We start from the raw sequence: 17970 nt of genomic DNA, 5'->3' as shown, positions 1-17970 counted from the left end.
AGAGGTGACCTTGGTTAAAACACATAGTGCCAAGAAGGTGAGCAAATATATTAAGAACAGTATGCCATATATGCCAGGTCCCTTGAAACAGCAAGGATCGACTGGCTCCCGGCACTTATTAATTTGTCCTAATATTTTCTCTGAGGAACAACCTCAGGAAGAGTACATTTGATTTATCAGATTGTAACAGATCAGCACCTATGCTTTAAAAGTCTGAACAAGCAGCATATTATCATTTCTAAAATAAAACATAAACTCAGAAATTCGTTAAGCTAGAATATCAAAGGGATATATCAAAGCTAGAATATCCATAATAAGAGGGGGAAAAAAGAAATAAATCTACAGCATAGAAGGAACAATATAGAAAATCTGTGCATCTCCGCCTCTGAGTCAGGGAGAGGCACAACCTCCCGGAGAATCTGAACAAGAGCCATATGTCTGCATTCACACTACTAGGAGATGGTTAATACTGTCCCTATAGGTGTCTAAAAGACATGAAATGCTCTCTGGAAGAACTCAATTGTAGGTGGTTATACTGCTAGATGCAGCCCAATTTCAGAGATGCTTAAAAGTGAAAAAATTTTGAGAGTAGTGATCATACTATGTTTCCACCAAAGATTTTAAAGCAAACTTTAAGGAGGTTCATTAAAAATGTTTAAGAGACATTAATATTCCCTTCACTTTCATTCTCAGATGAAGAAACTGCAGTAATAAGAGCAGGATGGCCGAACCGGTTTGGCTCAGTGGATAGAGTGGACTCAAGGGTCCCGGGTTCGATTCCAGTCAAGGGCATGTACCCTGGTTGCAGGCACATCCCCAGTGGGGGGTGTGCAGGAGGCAGCTGATTGATCTCTCTCATTGATGTTTCTAACTCTCTATCCCTCTCCCTTCTTCTCTGTAAAAAAAATCAATAAAATATTTTTTTAAAAAAAAAGAGCAGGATGATGGGGAATAAAAGAGAGGACTAATAAAATAAGAAAAATATACAAATTAAGGGAGAAACCAGAGATAACTACTTCTGCAAATAAATATACTATTCTGAAACTTCAGTCTAATTAAACTTACTTTTTCCAATTCCTTTCCCCTCATTTTCCTCTAAATTCTTAATTTCCTCCCCATTTTTTTAAAAGTAAAGACCAATGTAGAGAGGATAAATTATAAAATGCAGCAAATGTTCAAAACTGAACTCTGTGGGATAAAAATGAGAGAAGAAAATACAATTATCCCGTGTTATTATTAGGAGAAATTAACAAGTTACGGACTATGCCTATAATGAAAAAGACAGGTCAGTCAAAATTTAGAATTTAAAAGCAAATGATAAAACTCATTCTGGCCTCTTACCTGAGACAGCAGCAGTTTTAGTAATAAAAGGCATTCTAACAACTGTAGAGGACTAGGGTTCAATCATGACACTGAAAGGGGGGTGCATTTTTTCCTGCATTACTCATCCCACAGCACCTATATTTCCCCAAATATATTCTCTTGAATATGAATTAAGAATACCTTTTCATTTACAAGAAGTTAAATAAGCAGGTTAAGGAACTATTCGCGTCTCTCCCACCAACTTTATTGAAGTATGATTTACTTAAAATAAAATTCACCCATTATAAGTGTAAAGTTTGGTAAATTCGGCAATTGTATACACTGATGTAACAATTACCATAATCAACCCCAAACATTTCTTAATGTCCTTTTGCAATAGCCTCCCCAACCCCTGGCCCCAGGCTATCACTGATTTATGATTTGTCATTTCAGGTTTCTTATAAATGGAATTAATCATCATGTAGTTGATTCTTGCGCCTCTTTTTCCTAGCACAATATTTCTGAGATTCATTTCTGTTGTTATATGTAAGTACTATTCCACTGTGTGAATATACCACAATTTGTTTACCTATTCAATTAATGGATTATTTTGGATTGTTTCCAGTATTGACTATTATAAACAATGCTGCTATACAAATCTGTGTGGACATAGGCTTTCAATTATCCTGGGTAAACAAATACCTAAAAATGGAATTACTAGGTCATATGGTAAGTTTATATTTGACTTTAAAAGACATTGCTGCCCTGGCAGGTTTAACTCGGTGGATAGAGCGTCGGCCGGCGGATCAAAGGGTCCCGGTTTCGATTCCAGTCAAGGGCACATACCTTAGATGCAGGCTCCTACCTGGCCCCAGCCTTGGTCAGGGCTCATGAGGAGACAACCAATCTATGTGTTTCTCTCACATCGATATTTCTCTCCGTCTTTCCCTCTCCCACTCTCCCTAAAAATAAATGGAAAAATATCCTCGGGTGAGGATTAACAAAAAATCCTATCTAATAAGGAGGGAATATGCTAATTGACTGTCCCACCCTCAAAGAGGTGGCGCCCACAGACAATAAGGAGGGAATATGCTGGCTGCCCCGCCCTCAAAGATGGCAGCGCCCACAGCCACAAAATTCCAGCGCCCAGTCCCCTCAGCCCCACAGGGACAGCAGGTTCTCCTGCCTCAGGAGTTCCCCAGTCCCCTCAGCCCCCCAGCTGCCCAGGGCCAGCCCGAGGCGCAGGTAACCAGGGCCGGCCGAGGCTTGCGCTGCCGGCAGTGGCAGCAGCAGAGGTGTGATGGGGTGTCACATTCCCGATAGCCAGGTCACCTCCCATCCTGAGGGCTCCTGGACTGTGAGAGGGGAGAGGCCGGGCTGAGGGACCACCCCCCCCTCTAGTGCATGAATTTTCATGCATTGGGACTCTAGTAAATAAATAAAAGACATTGCTAAAACTGTTCTATTTTGCATTCTCATCATCAATGCAGGAGAGTTCCAGCTGTTCCACATGGTCAATGTTTTTCATTTTAGTCATTCTAATTAAGCAATTTTCAATCAGTGTACAGCAAGAATTTTTAAAACATGCAATATCCCTTTTCCCCAAGATTGTCAAATTAAAAAATGACAACAGCCACCCAGCCAGCATGGCTCATTGGTTGAGCATTGACCTATGAACCAGGAAGTCAGTTTAATTCCCGGTCAGGGCACATTCCCGAGTTGCGGGCTAGATCCATAGTGTGGGGTATGCAGGAGGCAGCCATCGATTATTCTCTCTCATCATTGATGTTTCCATCTCTCTCTCCCTCTTCCTCTCTGAAATCAATTAAAAAAAAAAACCACTTTTTTTTAATGACAAAAGCCAACACAATAGCCATCTAGTGAGAATGAATTAAAATTATAACTATTTTTTGTCAGAGCGGCCAAAAATATATTTTCTGGTGTGCTATAGAATTTAGTAATTAGCTTATGAGTGCCAGGAGATGAAACAAAATTGAAAATTGCTGTTCTGGTTAATTTAGTCATCCTAGTGGGTGGAATAGTAGCTCATTGAGGTTTTAACTCATATTTCCCTAATGGTTAATGATGTAGAGCATCATTTCAAGTACTTATTAGCCATATATTTTTCTGTATGTGAAGTATATATTCAAATATTTTGCCCATTTTTAAACTGGGTTGTTTGCCTTATTATTGTATTGTAAAAATTCTTCATATATTTTGGACGTTACGTTTTTAACATATACATATATAGAGAGGGAGAGAGAGGGAGAGAGAGACAGAGAGACACAGAGAGAGAGAGAGAAAGAGAAAGAGAGAAAGAGAGAGAGAGAGAGAGAGAGAGAGAGAGAGAGAGAGAGAGAGAGAATAGTTTCTCCTGGTCTGTTTTATTAATGGTGTCTTTCAAAACGCAGGTTTTTGTTTTTTAATTTTTGATAAAGACGTTTATCAATTTTGTCTTTCATCTTTTCATGTATTTTATCTAAGAAATCTTTACCTAATTCAAAGTCACAAAGATTTTCACCTACACTTTACTTTTAACTTTTATATATAGGCCCATGATCCATTTTACATTACTTTTATATGGCTTGAAGTAAATGTTTATTTATTTTTTTTCTATATGAAATTACTTTGGACTCATTGTTGAAAATCAATTGTGGGTCTATAAACTCCCTACATGATCTACAAAAGTCTATCCTTATATTAATACCACACTGTCTCAATTACCTACGTTTACATAAGGCTCAGTATAATTTTTGGTGATTTAACTCTTATAACGATCTTTTCCTATTACTATTCAGAGAAGATTTCATTTATGTCAAATGACAGCTGTACTACATGTCAAAATATCACATATACAAAAATTGTAAAAATAAAAATTCTTTTCATCCCAAAGTACAAAATTTATCCATTTATTTCTAAAAATAGCAAAGGAGAATAAAAGCTAAATGATTTCATATATGTGTTCATGCATTTCAAATACACTTGTTTCATTACCTATTCAGACAACACAGATACTGCCCTAGGGGCCCCTGGAATAAACCTAAAAGAACATCTCAGCCCTTATAATGTCCTTTGGTTTATATAGATCCCTAACTAACCAATTCTAACATATGCTTTACCTTAAGGGGAAAACTAGCACAAATTACTTCCCAAGAATTCTGACTGCACCTAGAAATATATTTCTTCTTAAATCTATAAACCAGGTTTATAAATAACTATGTGTACAAGACTAACAAATATATCAGCATCTGTGATCATCTTTATCATAAAAATCATTTAACAACTGCAGATTTGCACCCAGTACGGGAAGGTAAGAAAACAAATAAACCTAAAAGGCACTCATGAGTGGTCTAAAAATAATATAATTACATTTGCCATAATTCATTTTCTTTACCCAATGAGGTCTAAAAGTAGCAGTAGAGAAGGCCAATTTCATTTTGTTCATAATCGATACGTAATTTGATTTAAAAAATTATAAGTACAGCACTGAAATTGTTTCAAAATTTCTAAAGGAATAAAGAACTAGGAAGAAACTAAGAGTTTCCAAAAAGTCAAAATATTATTGTATTCTTAAAGGCCTTTTTGAGAGATCTATGTCCTATTTAATCAAAGGGAATGTCTCTCTTAAGCAGCGGTTCTCAACCTGTGGGTCACGACCATCAGATAACACATATAGCATATCAGATATTTACATTACGATTCATAACAGTAGCAAAATTACAATTATGAAGTAGCAACGAAAATAATCTTATAGTTGGGGATCACCACAACATGAGGAACTGTACTAAAGGGTCGCTGCATTAGGAAGGTTGAGAACCACTGCTAAAGTCTAGTATGCTTGAAGGCTAGAAATGAGATAATAACAGTATGCAGACATTAACCTACATGTTATCTATTACAGTGACCACAAAAAAGAAAATCAGTAATTCAGACTCAGCAGCAAAAGAGAAATGTTAAAACAATAAAAAAACCTAATCAGAACTATTTTACATTGTAAAGAGAAATAGGGGATTCAAAAAAATTATTTTTTGCCAACAATGCCCAGAAGGAAACAAAATCATAGGCTGATTTCACTCAGTCTTTCACACCATTTTCTCAAGGTACAATTTATGTTTAAATGCCTTTGAATTTTTAAACTTCACTCATTTCTTTCCAAAACTCTTTGGTAAGACACTGACTGCTTCTAATATTCATAAATACTTTCTATCAAAAATCAAAATAAGTTTACCACACAGTAAATAGGGTGTTTAAACTCACTAAATTCCTATTAAGATTATCCATCCTCAGTGCTGTTTTTCAAAATAGCAAAAGTACCTTTATAGTATATTACATGTGAAACACTAACAATGTAAGTTTTCAGCTGAATTTCTTTCAATCTCTACTTCCACTCTAACTGGTAAGCACTGCTTATTAATCTTCCAATTCACTCAGATGACTAGAACACCTCTTTGCTGAGAAAAATAAGGAAAAAAGAATAATAAACTCACTTACCCTTCCTTAGACATTCTCAAAGATCTACTTCCTGTGGATGAGAATACAGGATCAACAAACAAGCTTCACTGATCTCTTAAGAACTGTAGCTCATTTGTTAAAGCACAGAGAACTCAGGCCCTGAGAGGCCCAACAAATTCGGGCACAATGCCGAACCCCAGCCAGGCAATATCTCAGTGACCAATACCCTCCGCTTTAAATATTTGAAAATCTAAGAATAATAGGGAAAAAATGGAGAGCAGGAAAAATAACTAAAGGCCAGAACTGTTTAAGACTGACCAGTTTAAGAAGGAGAAATCCAAATGGCAAGTTCCGGTAAGAGACAGGAATCGTTACTGGCAAACACACAGAAAAAGCAAATTTACCCCCTAATGAGGTCCGCCAACAGTACACAAACAATGTGAGTTTCACAGAATGCAGCGGCCCTAGTCAGTCCAAGTAATTTTCAGTTTATTCTGAGGGGGGGAAATCAACGGGATACTTGTTTTAATTATCAGTTATTTCCTCCCTTCGAAAATGAACAATTGAACCACAAGAGAAGAAAGTATGTGTAGATCATATTACAGGAGGAACCTAAAGTATTTCCACACTGAAGTGTTTTTTTCTGATCATTAACTGCCTTTAAGGAAAACATCTGTTACTCAATCGCCTGAAAATTTCAGCTCACATGAAAAGAAATTTACAGATCTTTGGCATATGGGGGATAAATCCAGAACATTTTAAAGGTTAATTCCAAATCTCAGAGCAAATTGAGATTTGAAAGAAAAACATCTGCAACATTCCTTCCTCCTGGCTGATATAATGCATAGGGATTATGCAATAGGGGAAGAAATAAACAAGTGTGCTGAAGTCTAAGAACACAGAGATGGCAAATAAATCCTCCTAGTGGTGATTCAAATTAAAAATAAAATTTACATATCTTCAAAAAATACTACTTAAATTTAAAAAACTTTATCTCTTTAAATATTACCTAACTATCTTACCATAAGGTTTCTATTAGTTTTTAAAATGTTTAGTTTTTTTCAGTTTATTTAGAAAAGCAGTATGGTATAATGGAAAGAGAATGAGCACTGAACTACAGTTAAATCCCAGCTCCTCTACTTTCTGGCTTTGGGACCTTTAAACTTAGCCTGAGATTTCTTAAATATATAGAACATAGATAAGATCTAGTGGAGCTGTTGTCTGTCATAAGTACATTAAACTCTCCATTCTGCAGACCTTGATTTAATGGATGTTGGATTTACTGACAAAATTTCCAGTCCATATGTCATATGGTTAATTTTAAAATGCTTTTAACCAAGATTTGTTTACACTGTAGTGATGTTGCTGACAAAAATAAATACTACAGCCTACATATTTAAATACAAAAGCCACCACTTATAAACAATGTTTGGGGAATGATTAACACGTGATCACATTGCATCTCAGGTGGTAATTGCTTCTGTCTTGTGGAATGACTTTCTGCAGCATTTTTGGGTTTTGTTTATTTTATTTTTTCCATCATCTTTTATCCCCTCTTTGGCCCTCTTCCACTTCCACTCATTTCTGAGTCAAATGCTAAGTGTCTCTAACATTGTAAGAAACTACCAAACTGTTTTGCAGAGTGACTATATACTATTTTGACTTTTACCAGCAATGTATGAGTTCCAGTTGCTCCACATCCTTGGCAACACTTGGTATTGTCAGTATTTTTTATTATAGCCACTGTAATAGGCATATACATTGTAGTTCTAATTAGTATTCCCTAATGGCTAATGATGTTAAACATGTGCCTTCATGCTATACATACATCCTCTGTAGTGACATGTCAGTCTTTTGCCCATTTCTTCACTGAGTTGTTTTCATATTGTTAAATTTTAAAAGTTCTTTATAAATTCTGAATACAAATCCTTTATCAGATGTGGGGTTTACAAGTATTTTCTCAGTCTATAATAGCTTTATAATTAATAGCTAAAAAGCCCAAAGGTCCATCAACTGAAAAACAATAAACTGTGGTATACTAATACAATGGAATACCACACAGTAATAAAAAAGGACAAATTACGGATACACACAAAACAAGGCATTACAGGGAATAAAAGAAGCCATACACAAAAGAGTCCCTGAAGGTGAAATAAGCTATCCAAATATGAAGAACATTTCCTCAACCTGAATTTATTAAAGGATTTCATTAAATCAAAGATCTATTATCTTTTATTCTTTCTTTTTCTTGCTGCCACCACCACTTTTCATTTTACTTCTAGGTACAGTGTTCTTGGAAGAAGCACAGAAGAAATAGTGACAAATTAAAAATGTTTTAGGAACAAAGAAGTTTAGAGAATTTTGTATTCTATTGTTGTGCCCAGATTTCAAGGTTCCCAAAAAACCCACCAGGGAGCCAGCGAGTCCGATGCAAAAGCAAAGAGTCCTTCATTTCAAACCTAGGTTTGGCTCCCCTGCCACACTCACCGATGCAATGGTAAGCCCCAGTGGCCGAGAGAGCGAGGCCTGATGGGACCGGGGGTTTTATAGTAAGGGCAGGGGAGGGGACTGTGAGCCCCTCCGATTGGCCAGGCGCGAGTCGGGTCTTGTTACACAGGATGTGGTCATCTCTATGGCGCGCACGTCCCTTGATTGTCATTGGTTAGTCCAGAGAAATCCTGGGTGGGTCTAGCGGCGGCTTTTTCCGGTGAAGCACATGGCACTGTCCCAAAATGGAGGACCCAAGGCAAGATGGAGGGCGCAGCAGGGGTGGCGGGCGGGTGGCGGCCTGCGCCAGGCCCCCGCTGTGGGCTGGGGAGTTGGTGCCTGAGGCCGCCAGCAGCATGGTCAGGCTGTGTCTCATGGGGCCCGGCGGCTGGCCCACATAGGCCCCGCGACGACTCGCCCCTTCACTATAACGTAATATTGCCACAACTTCTAACCCCTAGCAGTTACTATTCTGTTCTCAATCTTAATTTTATCATTTCAAGAATGTCATAAACATGAAATCATACAGTGTATGACCTTTTGAGATTGGCTTTATTAACTCAGCATAATTTTCTTGAGATACATCAAAGCTGTCTGTATTTATAGTTCATTCTTCTTTATTACTAAATAGTATTCCATAAATGAAATTTTTGGATGAAATAATCTAAAAATATCTTACTGGTCCTTGAATCCTATCTGTCTCTTCCTAGAACAGTAATTTCCAACCCATGTGCCGCAAGAATTTTTAAAACACACAATACTTGACTATTTAGTCAGGGGCACTGACCTCTTTTCCCTTAGATTGTTAAATTAAAAAAAAGACACACCCATCATCAAAATTATACCTTTTTTTTTGTCAGATCAGCAAAAAACATAATATCTTTTTTGGTGTGCCGAAGAATGTTAGTAATTAATTTATGTGTGCCATGAGATGAAAAAAGGTTGAAAATCGGTTCCCTAGAAATGTGAAACACTAACCAATGCATAAGGTTGCTATACTAACAAGAAAAAATTTAACACAGTTCTGATACTCTACCTCATTCTTATTCTGACAAGATATACGCCATTTGTACATTAAGAAACACAGCTCCTTGCTAATCCTGAGAACCTGTAGTTCCCATGTGATTTTCCAATTTATAAAATGGCTACTGAAATTGTAACTTACCCATTTGAATATTTGAACCTATACTAAAATGGCAGGTTAATTAAGTTTGATCTATAACACAATAAACTGAATGACATGTATGTGATATTGGTAAGCAGTTAAGAGATAAATACAATTTATCAAACTGGCAGTCCCTGTCTGCATAAAACCTAATCCCGGCTTTCAATTTGAAGTAAAAAAAAATCATCGACATTTCTAATTCTACAATATGTCAAGCTACAAATTCTACGAAATAATTTTTATGCAACTACACAAATTCCTTTTTATTCCTGAAACATATATAATAAACTCATTTATTATTGGAGAAGAAACTATTATTCAAAAGGTTTAAATAAAGACTGGTATGGCTTTGGAGGCCTAGACTTCAGCTTAAAAATAATTTCAGATAAATATACAAATAACTTTAAATATAAAGTAATTGCAATTCCTTTTAAAATAAGGCAAAAGACTAGTAAACCAAAAACTCACAAGCCAAAATACTATCAAATTTCAGTTCAAGATAATAAAAACGACTGCTGAATTCATACGCTGTTTTCACAAAGAGCCAACTCACTTTGAGAAATTCTTCTGTACTGTAATCATCCAAACTTTAAAAGAGCAAAACCAAATGCCTGACTTCGGCATCCTGAGCACAGTCAATGTGGAAAGCAGATGAAAAATGTAATTGCTCCATTCCTGGATTTGGTAAATACAAATTCTGATCTGTATTGCTATTAGAATCTATGTGTTAAAAAAGGAACTGTTTTAACAGGTACTTATCTAACCTACCCCCTTCAAGCCACTATAACATCTGAGCAGTTCAGCCTATCTTCTGACCATAGAGTAAAACATGTGTCAATGAAGGGTTTGGCCTGATGATTATCTTTGGCCTAGAAGACTCAACAATTATAATAAGGAAATGGAAGAAGAGTCATACATTCTGAAGAATTGTGGGGAGCCTGTACAGGGTTAAGCCTCGGACTGACCTGTTGGCAAAGTCACAAACAAGTCCCAGCTTAGAGGACAACAGTCCTCTTAAGCATAATTAGGCTTGACCTCATATCGCTCCCTAGATCTTACCTGGGAAGCTAATGGGCTGAGGGAAGTGCAACAAGAACAAAAACAAGTGAAACTCACAAGAACAATGTAAACAAGTGAAACTCACAAGAACAGTGTAACTATGGTAACCACTACCTTATTTACCTCTGACTATAAAATAAAGGCTCAGCCTCGGCCAGGCACAGGAAGATCCACGGAAACTAAAGAGAGCTAGAGAGTTCTGAATGCTGTCTCCGTGTAAAACATTCTTCGCCAACTCCATCCACACCTTTGGGAACCCCTGGACCGCTGGGGCTGGACCCGGCAAAGAATAATTTCTTAATCGTGACATATGACCATCATTTCCATACTGAAATTTTTAGAAGACTAATATTAAGCAGGAAAAAAGCTGGAAGTTAGATATTCATTTATTTAACTAAAAGTATTCAGCTTCACCAGGGCCCAGTGGCCCAGTGGTGGAGTGTTGACCTAGAAACCTGGAGGTCACGGTTTAATTCCTGATCAGGGCACATGCCTGGGTTGCAGGCTCAATCCTCAGTAGGGAGCATGTAGGAGGCAGCTGATCAATGATTCTCCCATCACTGATGTTTCTCTCTCTCTCCCCCTCGCCTTCTCCCTTCCCCTCCTAAATCAATAAAAATATTTAAAAAATAATAAATAAAAATATTCAGCTTCTAAAAGTGAATTCGAGATATCACATACAATGTACAGTTTATGACAAATGATCAGAATGGTCTGCCTAATTTAGCCAATGATAAATAATAACCATCTCCAATAAATGTCTTTAATAAAATGTCCTGGAAACAGAATAAGTACAAATTGACTTAACTAGGAAACTAAAATAAATGTCTTCTAAATGGTTTCTATTTAAAATTTTTAATTAATAAAAGCAAATACTTTGAGTTCAAAATCCCAATTTTTTATATTAAAAGGAAATTTTGCAATATGCTACAATGAGTGAACCTTGAGAACAGTATACTAAGTGAAATTAGCCAGTCACAAAAAGACAAATACTCTATGATTCCACTTACATGAGGTACTTAGAATAGTCAAAATCATAAAGACAAAGTATAATGGTGGATGTTTACCAGGGGCTAGATGAAGGGGAGAATGGGGAGTAATTGTTTAGAGGCCCAGTGCACAAATTCGTGCACTGGGTGGGGGGTTGAGGTGGAGTCTGCCCCCTGGTGGTCAGTGCTCATCATAGCGACGGGTCGTTCTGCTGTTTGGTCAATTTGCATATTAGCCCTTTATTATGGGATAAGTATAGAGTTCCAATTTTAAAAATGAAAACAGTTACAGAGATGGATGGTGGTGACAACTGCCCAATGTGAATGTATTTAATACCAGGGAACACTTAAAAACAGTGAAAATGATAAACTTTATGTTGTGTATACTTTACTACAATAAAAAAAGAAAAATGTTTTAAATGATCTAAAAATTCAAACCCATGAAGATGCTTTTTCTATTTCTATTATTTAAAATTGCATTCAACTACATGAAGAATGTTGGGTGTTGAGCCTGTCTAAAATCTTCCAGGAAATATCATTCCAAATGAGTCAGAAGTACACTCAGCTCTATGACATCAAACACAATTAGGACACTTGATGTTTACCAGATGATCTCTCTTCATTGCATAATCCTAACCCTTGTTTCCATTGAACAGAAAGTATAAAACACATCTCTCCATAAAAATCTCTCCCAAAGGCAAATTATGTTTTATTTATATAGATACACATCAACTCTGTTTTACACTTTAATTCCCATGCATATCTAAAAACGTGTCTCACACACTGCAGAGAATCATTAGTATCACTAGTTGATTTTGAGTCTTTACCTTGATGGGAACCTGAAATGTTTCTACTTATTCAGGTTTAAGGAATAACAGCAGCCTAACTTCTAGAAATGCTACACAGTCAGCAAATGTTTCTGCTTAATAGATCAATTTGTTAGGAAATACCTTGTTTCCTATGAATAAACAAACATCAGAGAATTGTCATGAGGGCTGAAATCGTGACCTGCTGGGAGTTTGTTCAGTAAATGCTCAGCCCGTTTGTTTCACTTATAGATCAGTTGATTAAAGACTCTAACATGCAATTGTGGATCTTGAGATCCCAAGTAAGCAATTATTAATTTGCAACAAACATTACTGAGCAGAGTTTTTAATGCCATCTATTTACAGATGACAAAACCAAATTGGCCTCCGTGAGATCACAATATCACAAAACCTGATCCCTACACTTCTGACTCTAACTCCAACTGTTTTTTATTTTTCACTGCTTATAACTAATATCAGAGACAGTGTCATAACCTTGTATCTTGTCATCGTCACTAATGTTCCTATGTCCAATGTATCAAACATACTCTGTATCTTTCATCAGACTTTTACATTTTTAAAGTAGATAAAATCTGTTGTGTGCGTTTCCTGTAGATCTTGATTATTAAAATTATGTAAACTTTTTGGTTCCTAAAGCATACCACTAGTATAAATATGGCTTATTTTTCTTTCTCTGGTAGATTTACACCACTAAATGATTAAAACAGAACACTGGCGGCATAAAACAAAGTAAATGGGCACACTGCCTACCGTGGGATGGACTGGAGCTTCTTTCTACCTTGTTAAGACAGAGATTTGTTGTCAGCTCACATTCTTGAGCTCTAGGAGTATGTGAAATATAAATATTTGTTGGATGAAGATGATGGAAAAGGATGGCTTCCACTGCATGAAGCTATATTGTTCAACTCATTCAACAAATATTTAAAATTGTTTGAATGGTGAGAAAATAGAAAACCTCTCTGACTAAACCAAACCAAGAATATAGAAGTTATGAGCATTCCCAATGAACATAAACACAAAAAGCAGAAAAGATTACTTGGAATTTGAAAAAGGCAGTACGTTTTAAACTGAGTACAAAAATTAGAACATTTTGGGGAGGTCCAAAGTTCACCGTTTGCATTCTTCCAGGAATGTGACACAGGTTGGGAAGAAGGTTATCACAAAAAGTGATCAAAGTTTGTTTATATCATGAATTAATTGATTTGAATATAAAAGTTTGTTTTTGAAAGTTAATTTTTTATCTTTATCTCTTGATATAACAGTTTTCAAATGATTATTATACAATAAAAGTAATACTTACAATATTTGTCTTTATATTACATTTTTATAATGTAAACATTAATATTATCCTATATAATAAAAGGGTAATATGCAAATTGACCCTAACAGCAAACGACTGGGAATGACTGGTCACTATGACCCACTGACCACCAGGGGGCAGACGCTCAATGCAGGAGCTGCCCCCTGGTGGTCAGTGTGCTTCCATAGGGGGAGCTCTGCTCAGCCACAAGCCAGGCTGACAGCTACCAGCACAGTGGTGGTGGCGGGATCCTCTTCCGCCTCTTCAGCAGCGCTAAGGATGTCCGACTGCAGCTTAGGCCTGCTCCCTGCTGACAAGTGGACATCCCCTGAGGGCTCCCAGGCTGCCAGAGGGGTGTCTGACTGCCAGCATAGGCCCATTCCCCGGGGGAGCGGGCCTAAGCCAGCAGGTGGACATCCCCCGAGGGGTCCCAGACTACAAGAGGGCACAGGCCGGGCTAAGGGACCCCCCAAAAGTGCACAAATTTTTGTGCACTGGGCCTCTAGTGGTAAATAAAATTTATAAAAAGCTACACAGTGAGTGACCTACCATCAGACAAACGTCACCAGTCTACTTTAAAAACCAACTAGTGATACAATAATTAACTTTCAAATCATTCAATATCAAATAACTTGTGTTCAAAATATTAATTCTTGCTCTCGCCACATGGATCAGTGGTTGAGCATCAACCTATGAATCAGGAGGTCACAGTTCAATTCCCAGTCAGGGCACATTCCAGGTTGTGGGCTTGATCAATGATTCTCATCATTCATTTTTCTCTCTCTCTGTCTCTCTCTCTCTCCCTCCCCTTCCTCTGAAATCAATAATAATATGTACATATATATAAATTATATATATATACATATATATATACACATATATATATTCTTCTGAAATACCAAATGTTACCTAATTCTGACCAAGTTTGTACAGAGAAGAATGGAATCAGAGTTCTTTTTTGGGTTCAGGATTATTTTAAATTACCTGTATAAACTATTTTAGACATGTTTCCAGCAAAATTTTAAAAGTAATATTTCCTCTAGCCCCAAAACAGATTAAGTAATTATGAACTGTGGACTTCCTAAAGTTCCCATACAACTTTTTAGCAATACTTTTTAGCACCAGGCATTTCTACTTATCCCTGGTTTTCCTTAAAATGGGAAGTAGAGATAGTTCTAGAAGGGTCCAGATCTTTCTATCTTACAAATTCACAGAAAGCACAAACTTCTAATTTTTGTCTAAAAACAAATGATTCCTAAATGTAGTGTCTGCTTCCAAGTATCTTAGTTACATAAGCTTTAGGTCATGGGTGGGCCATATGGATATTTATAACATCATTCAAGGGCCATACAAAATTATGAACTTAAAGATTAGCTTGCTATATTTGGTCAAATATTTAATTAACTGGCCCCTGATGTCTTAGCAGGGCCAGATCAAATGATTTTTTGCGGGCCTTACATGACCTGTGGGCCAGATGTCCCCAACCCCTGATTTAAACAGAAGCAGCCATTCAAATAAGTGTATTAAAAGTAGCAAATGAACTGAAAATGCATTTTAAACATTTAAAGGAAAAAGAATTTGGAGAAAATTTTGTATTTAAATCAATATAAGAAACATTGTTAATATCCAGATTATCCACATTCATATAACACACAGTAGTCAGTAGACAATTTTAAAAATCTATTTAAAAATTATAACCAGTTTGTGGTAAATGTCTATTGAGAATGTCATTCTCATTAAGGTGCAATTTTCTAGCAGCTGAAGACTGCTATTAAGAACTTTTAATTTTTAGTAATAAGTAGCAGTGAGAAATTTAAAAAGAAAGGCAGCAGCAGCAGCAGTATGGTGCACTACTGATTAAAAGTCTAGACTTTGGACTAGACTTGAGCCATAAGTTCGCTACATAATCTAGAATAAATTACCTAACTTCTCTGAACATTTATTTCATTATCTGTAAAATAAAGATAATATGTGTACACTTTATAAAGCTGTTTTGAGGATTAAATAGACAAAATACTTACCGATGATAGGCTTCTCGCCGATACTTTTTCAGGGCATGTTTATCCATGTTAGCAGGCAGATCTGCTGCATTCTGTAACCGATCACTCCAGGAGGTTGTCATTTTAATTGTACGCTGAATTCTAGAAAAGAAAATTATTGTAACTTAGAAGCTTAATAATGTTACCTGATTTTTAAAAATACATTTTTTAATTTATTTTTTGTTAATCCTCACTTGGGGATATTTTTTCCATTGATTTTTAGAGTGGATGGGAGGGGAGGAGGGGGAGGGAGAGCGAGAGAAAGAGAGAGAGAAATAGAGAGAGATAGAGATAGATTGATCGGCTGCCTTCCTGCACACACACACCCTACCGGGGATCAAACTAGCAACCTGGGCATGTAGCCTGACTGGGAATAGAACCGGTGACCTCTTAGCGCATACATAGAGCAACACCCACCAACTGAGCCACAACGGCCCGGCTGACATCTGATTTCTTAAAAATCAGAAAAGCTTTATTTTACAACTGCCTGATATAATTATCTGTTGCAATGTATTGAATATAGTAAATATACTAAAAAATATACTAACACTTCTAAAGCACATAAATTAAGGAAAATGTTTCATATGATAATTTCTATCCAGAAAGATCATATACATCACTTCAAAATAATAAAGCATAACTAACTTTAATCCTAAATTCTAGAAAAGGGACCGAGATGACAGATTTATGAAAATATATAACTTTTAGTTAATGTTTCAAAATGTGCAAAGTAAACAATTTCTAAATCAATAAACTAAGCTCAATCAAAAGTGGTACAAAAATAAGTAATGAATATTTGATTTCTAATTTTATCATACCTTTACATTTTTATATAAAATTTATTTTTCAGCACAGCTGGCATGGCTCAGTGGTTGAGCATCGACCTATGGAACAGGAGGTTATGGTTCCATTCCTAATGGGGCATATCCCCAGGTTGCAGGCTTGATCCCCAGTAGAGGGTGTACAGGAGGCAGCCGATCAATGATTCTCTCTCATCATTGATGTTTCTATCTCTTTCTCTCCCTTCCTTCCTCTCTGAAATCAATAAAAATATATTTTAAAAAATAACAAAACAAGGTGAACAACTAAGTGTCTACTTTAAATACCTTAAAACTAGACAGTTTTAGGTTTCATTTATATTTTTAAGGTTTTCATATGTAAATAGTTTTAAATAAAGATGAAAAATACCCTCTTTAAGATAAGGAATTTAATAACATTTTATTAAAATACCAATGTTTGACAAAACAGACTCATAGACACAGAGCTGCCAGATAGAAGGAGGGTTGGGGGGGCTGGGTGAAAACAGTGAAGGGATTAAGTACAAAATGGTAGTTACAAAATAGTCATGGGTATATAAGGTACAACATAAGGAATACAGTCAATAGCATTGTAATAACTATGTATGGTACCAGGTGAGTACTAGGCCTGAGAGGATCACTTTATAAGTTATATAAATGTTTAACCACTATGCAATATACCTAAAACTAGTAGAGTATTGAATGTCAACTGTAATTGAAAAATTAAAAACATGTTTTAAAGAAGCAAATACTCAAGAAAAATTAAATAAAACTGAATTTCCAGCTTAAAAAAAGCTGAAGAGAAAAGAAAAAAGCAGATTTCTCATCTGAAACAGTGTAACTAGAGAAACATCTTTAAAATACTAAAAGAAAAAAGTGTCAACCTAGAATTCTTTACCTGGCAAAAATACCATTCAGGAATAAAAATGCAATAAAAAAATTTTCAGACATACAAAAGCTGAAAGAATTCATCACCAGCAGACTAAAAAACAATTTTAAAGGAAGTCTTTCAGGTAAGAGGAAAATAATACAAAAAGGAAATCAACTACACAAAGGAATGGATAAATATTTTAAAATTTTTTCCTACTAGTAAATCTTTTTAAAAAGTAATTGTTTGAAACAAAAGTAATAACCATGTACTGTGAGGTGTATAATACATGTATAAGTCAAATATATGACAGCAATAGCCCAAAAGTGGGTACGGGCAAAATAGAAACACAGTATTATAAGATTCTTACAGAATATATCTATTATATATAAAGAGCCAGGAGCCATCACATCCGAAAAAACCACACGGACGACCGAACAGGTTGTGTGGGGTGACCAGGTCGGTAGGGGGGTTAGAGAGGGCTGACTAAACGACTAAGCAGCAGACTGTGTGGGGCAACCAGGCCAGCAAGGGGGACAGTGAGGGGCGACCAGGCTGGCAAGAGGCCAAGTTGGGGGCAACCAGGCCGGCAGGGCAGGCAGTGAGGAACCAATCTGGTCAGCAGGCAGAGGCAGTTAGAGGTGATCAGGCTTGCAAGGGAGGCACTTATGGGCAATCAGGCAGA

General features: G+C 36.4%; 1 protein-coding gene across 7 annotated transcripts in view; it reads right to left on the bottom strand.

Moving 5' to 3' along the window:
• The window catches only part of NT5C2 (5'-nucleotidase, cytosolic II), an 83611-nt gene that overhangs the window by 44192 nt on the left and 21449 nt on the right, over positions 1–17970 (bottom strand). For 5 of the 7 annotated variants that reach the window (XM_015559295.1, XM_006756462.2, XM_015559297.1 and 2 more), the window contains exon 2: positions 15603–15722. In XM_015559295.1, the coding sequence (XP_015414781.1) occupies positions 15603–15703 (101 nt within the window). In that variant the 5' untranslated portion in view covers positions 15704–15722. Of the gene's footprint in view, positions 1–5793; positions 5825–15602; positions 15723–17970 lie in introns of those variants that run through there. The other 2 variants (XM_015559298.1, XM_006756464.2) reach the window with 1 other exon arrangement.

This window comes from Myotis davidii, unplaced genomic scaffold (assembly GCF_000327345.1).
Source record: "Myotis davidii unplaced genomic scaffold, ASM32734v1 scaffold332, whole genome shotgun sequence".
NCBI classification, from domain to species: domain Eukaryota; kingdom Metazoa; phylum Chordata; class Mammalia; order Chiroptera; family Vespertilionidae; genus Myotis; species Myotis davidii.
The sequence above is the reverse complement of the archived record's forward strand: the minus strand, read 5'-3'. Positions and strand labels throughout refer to the sequence as shown.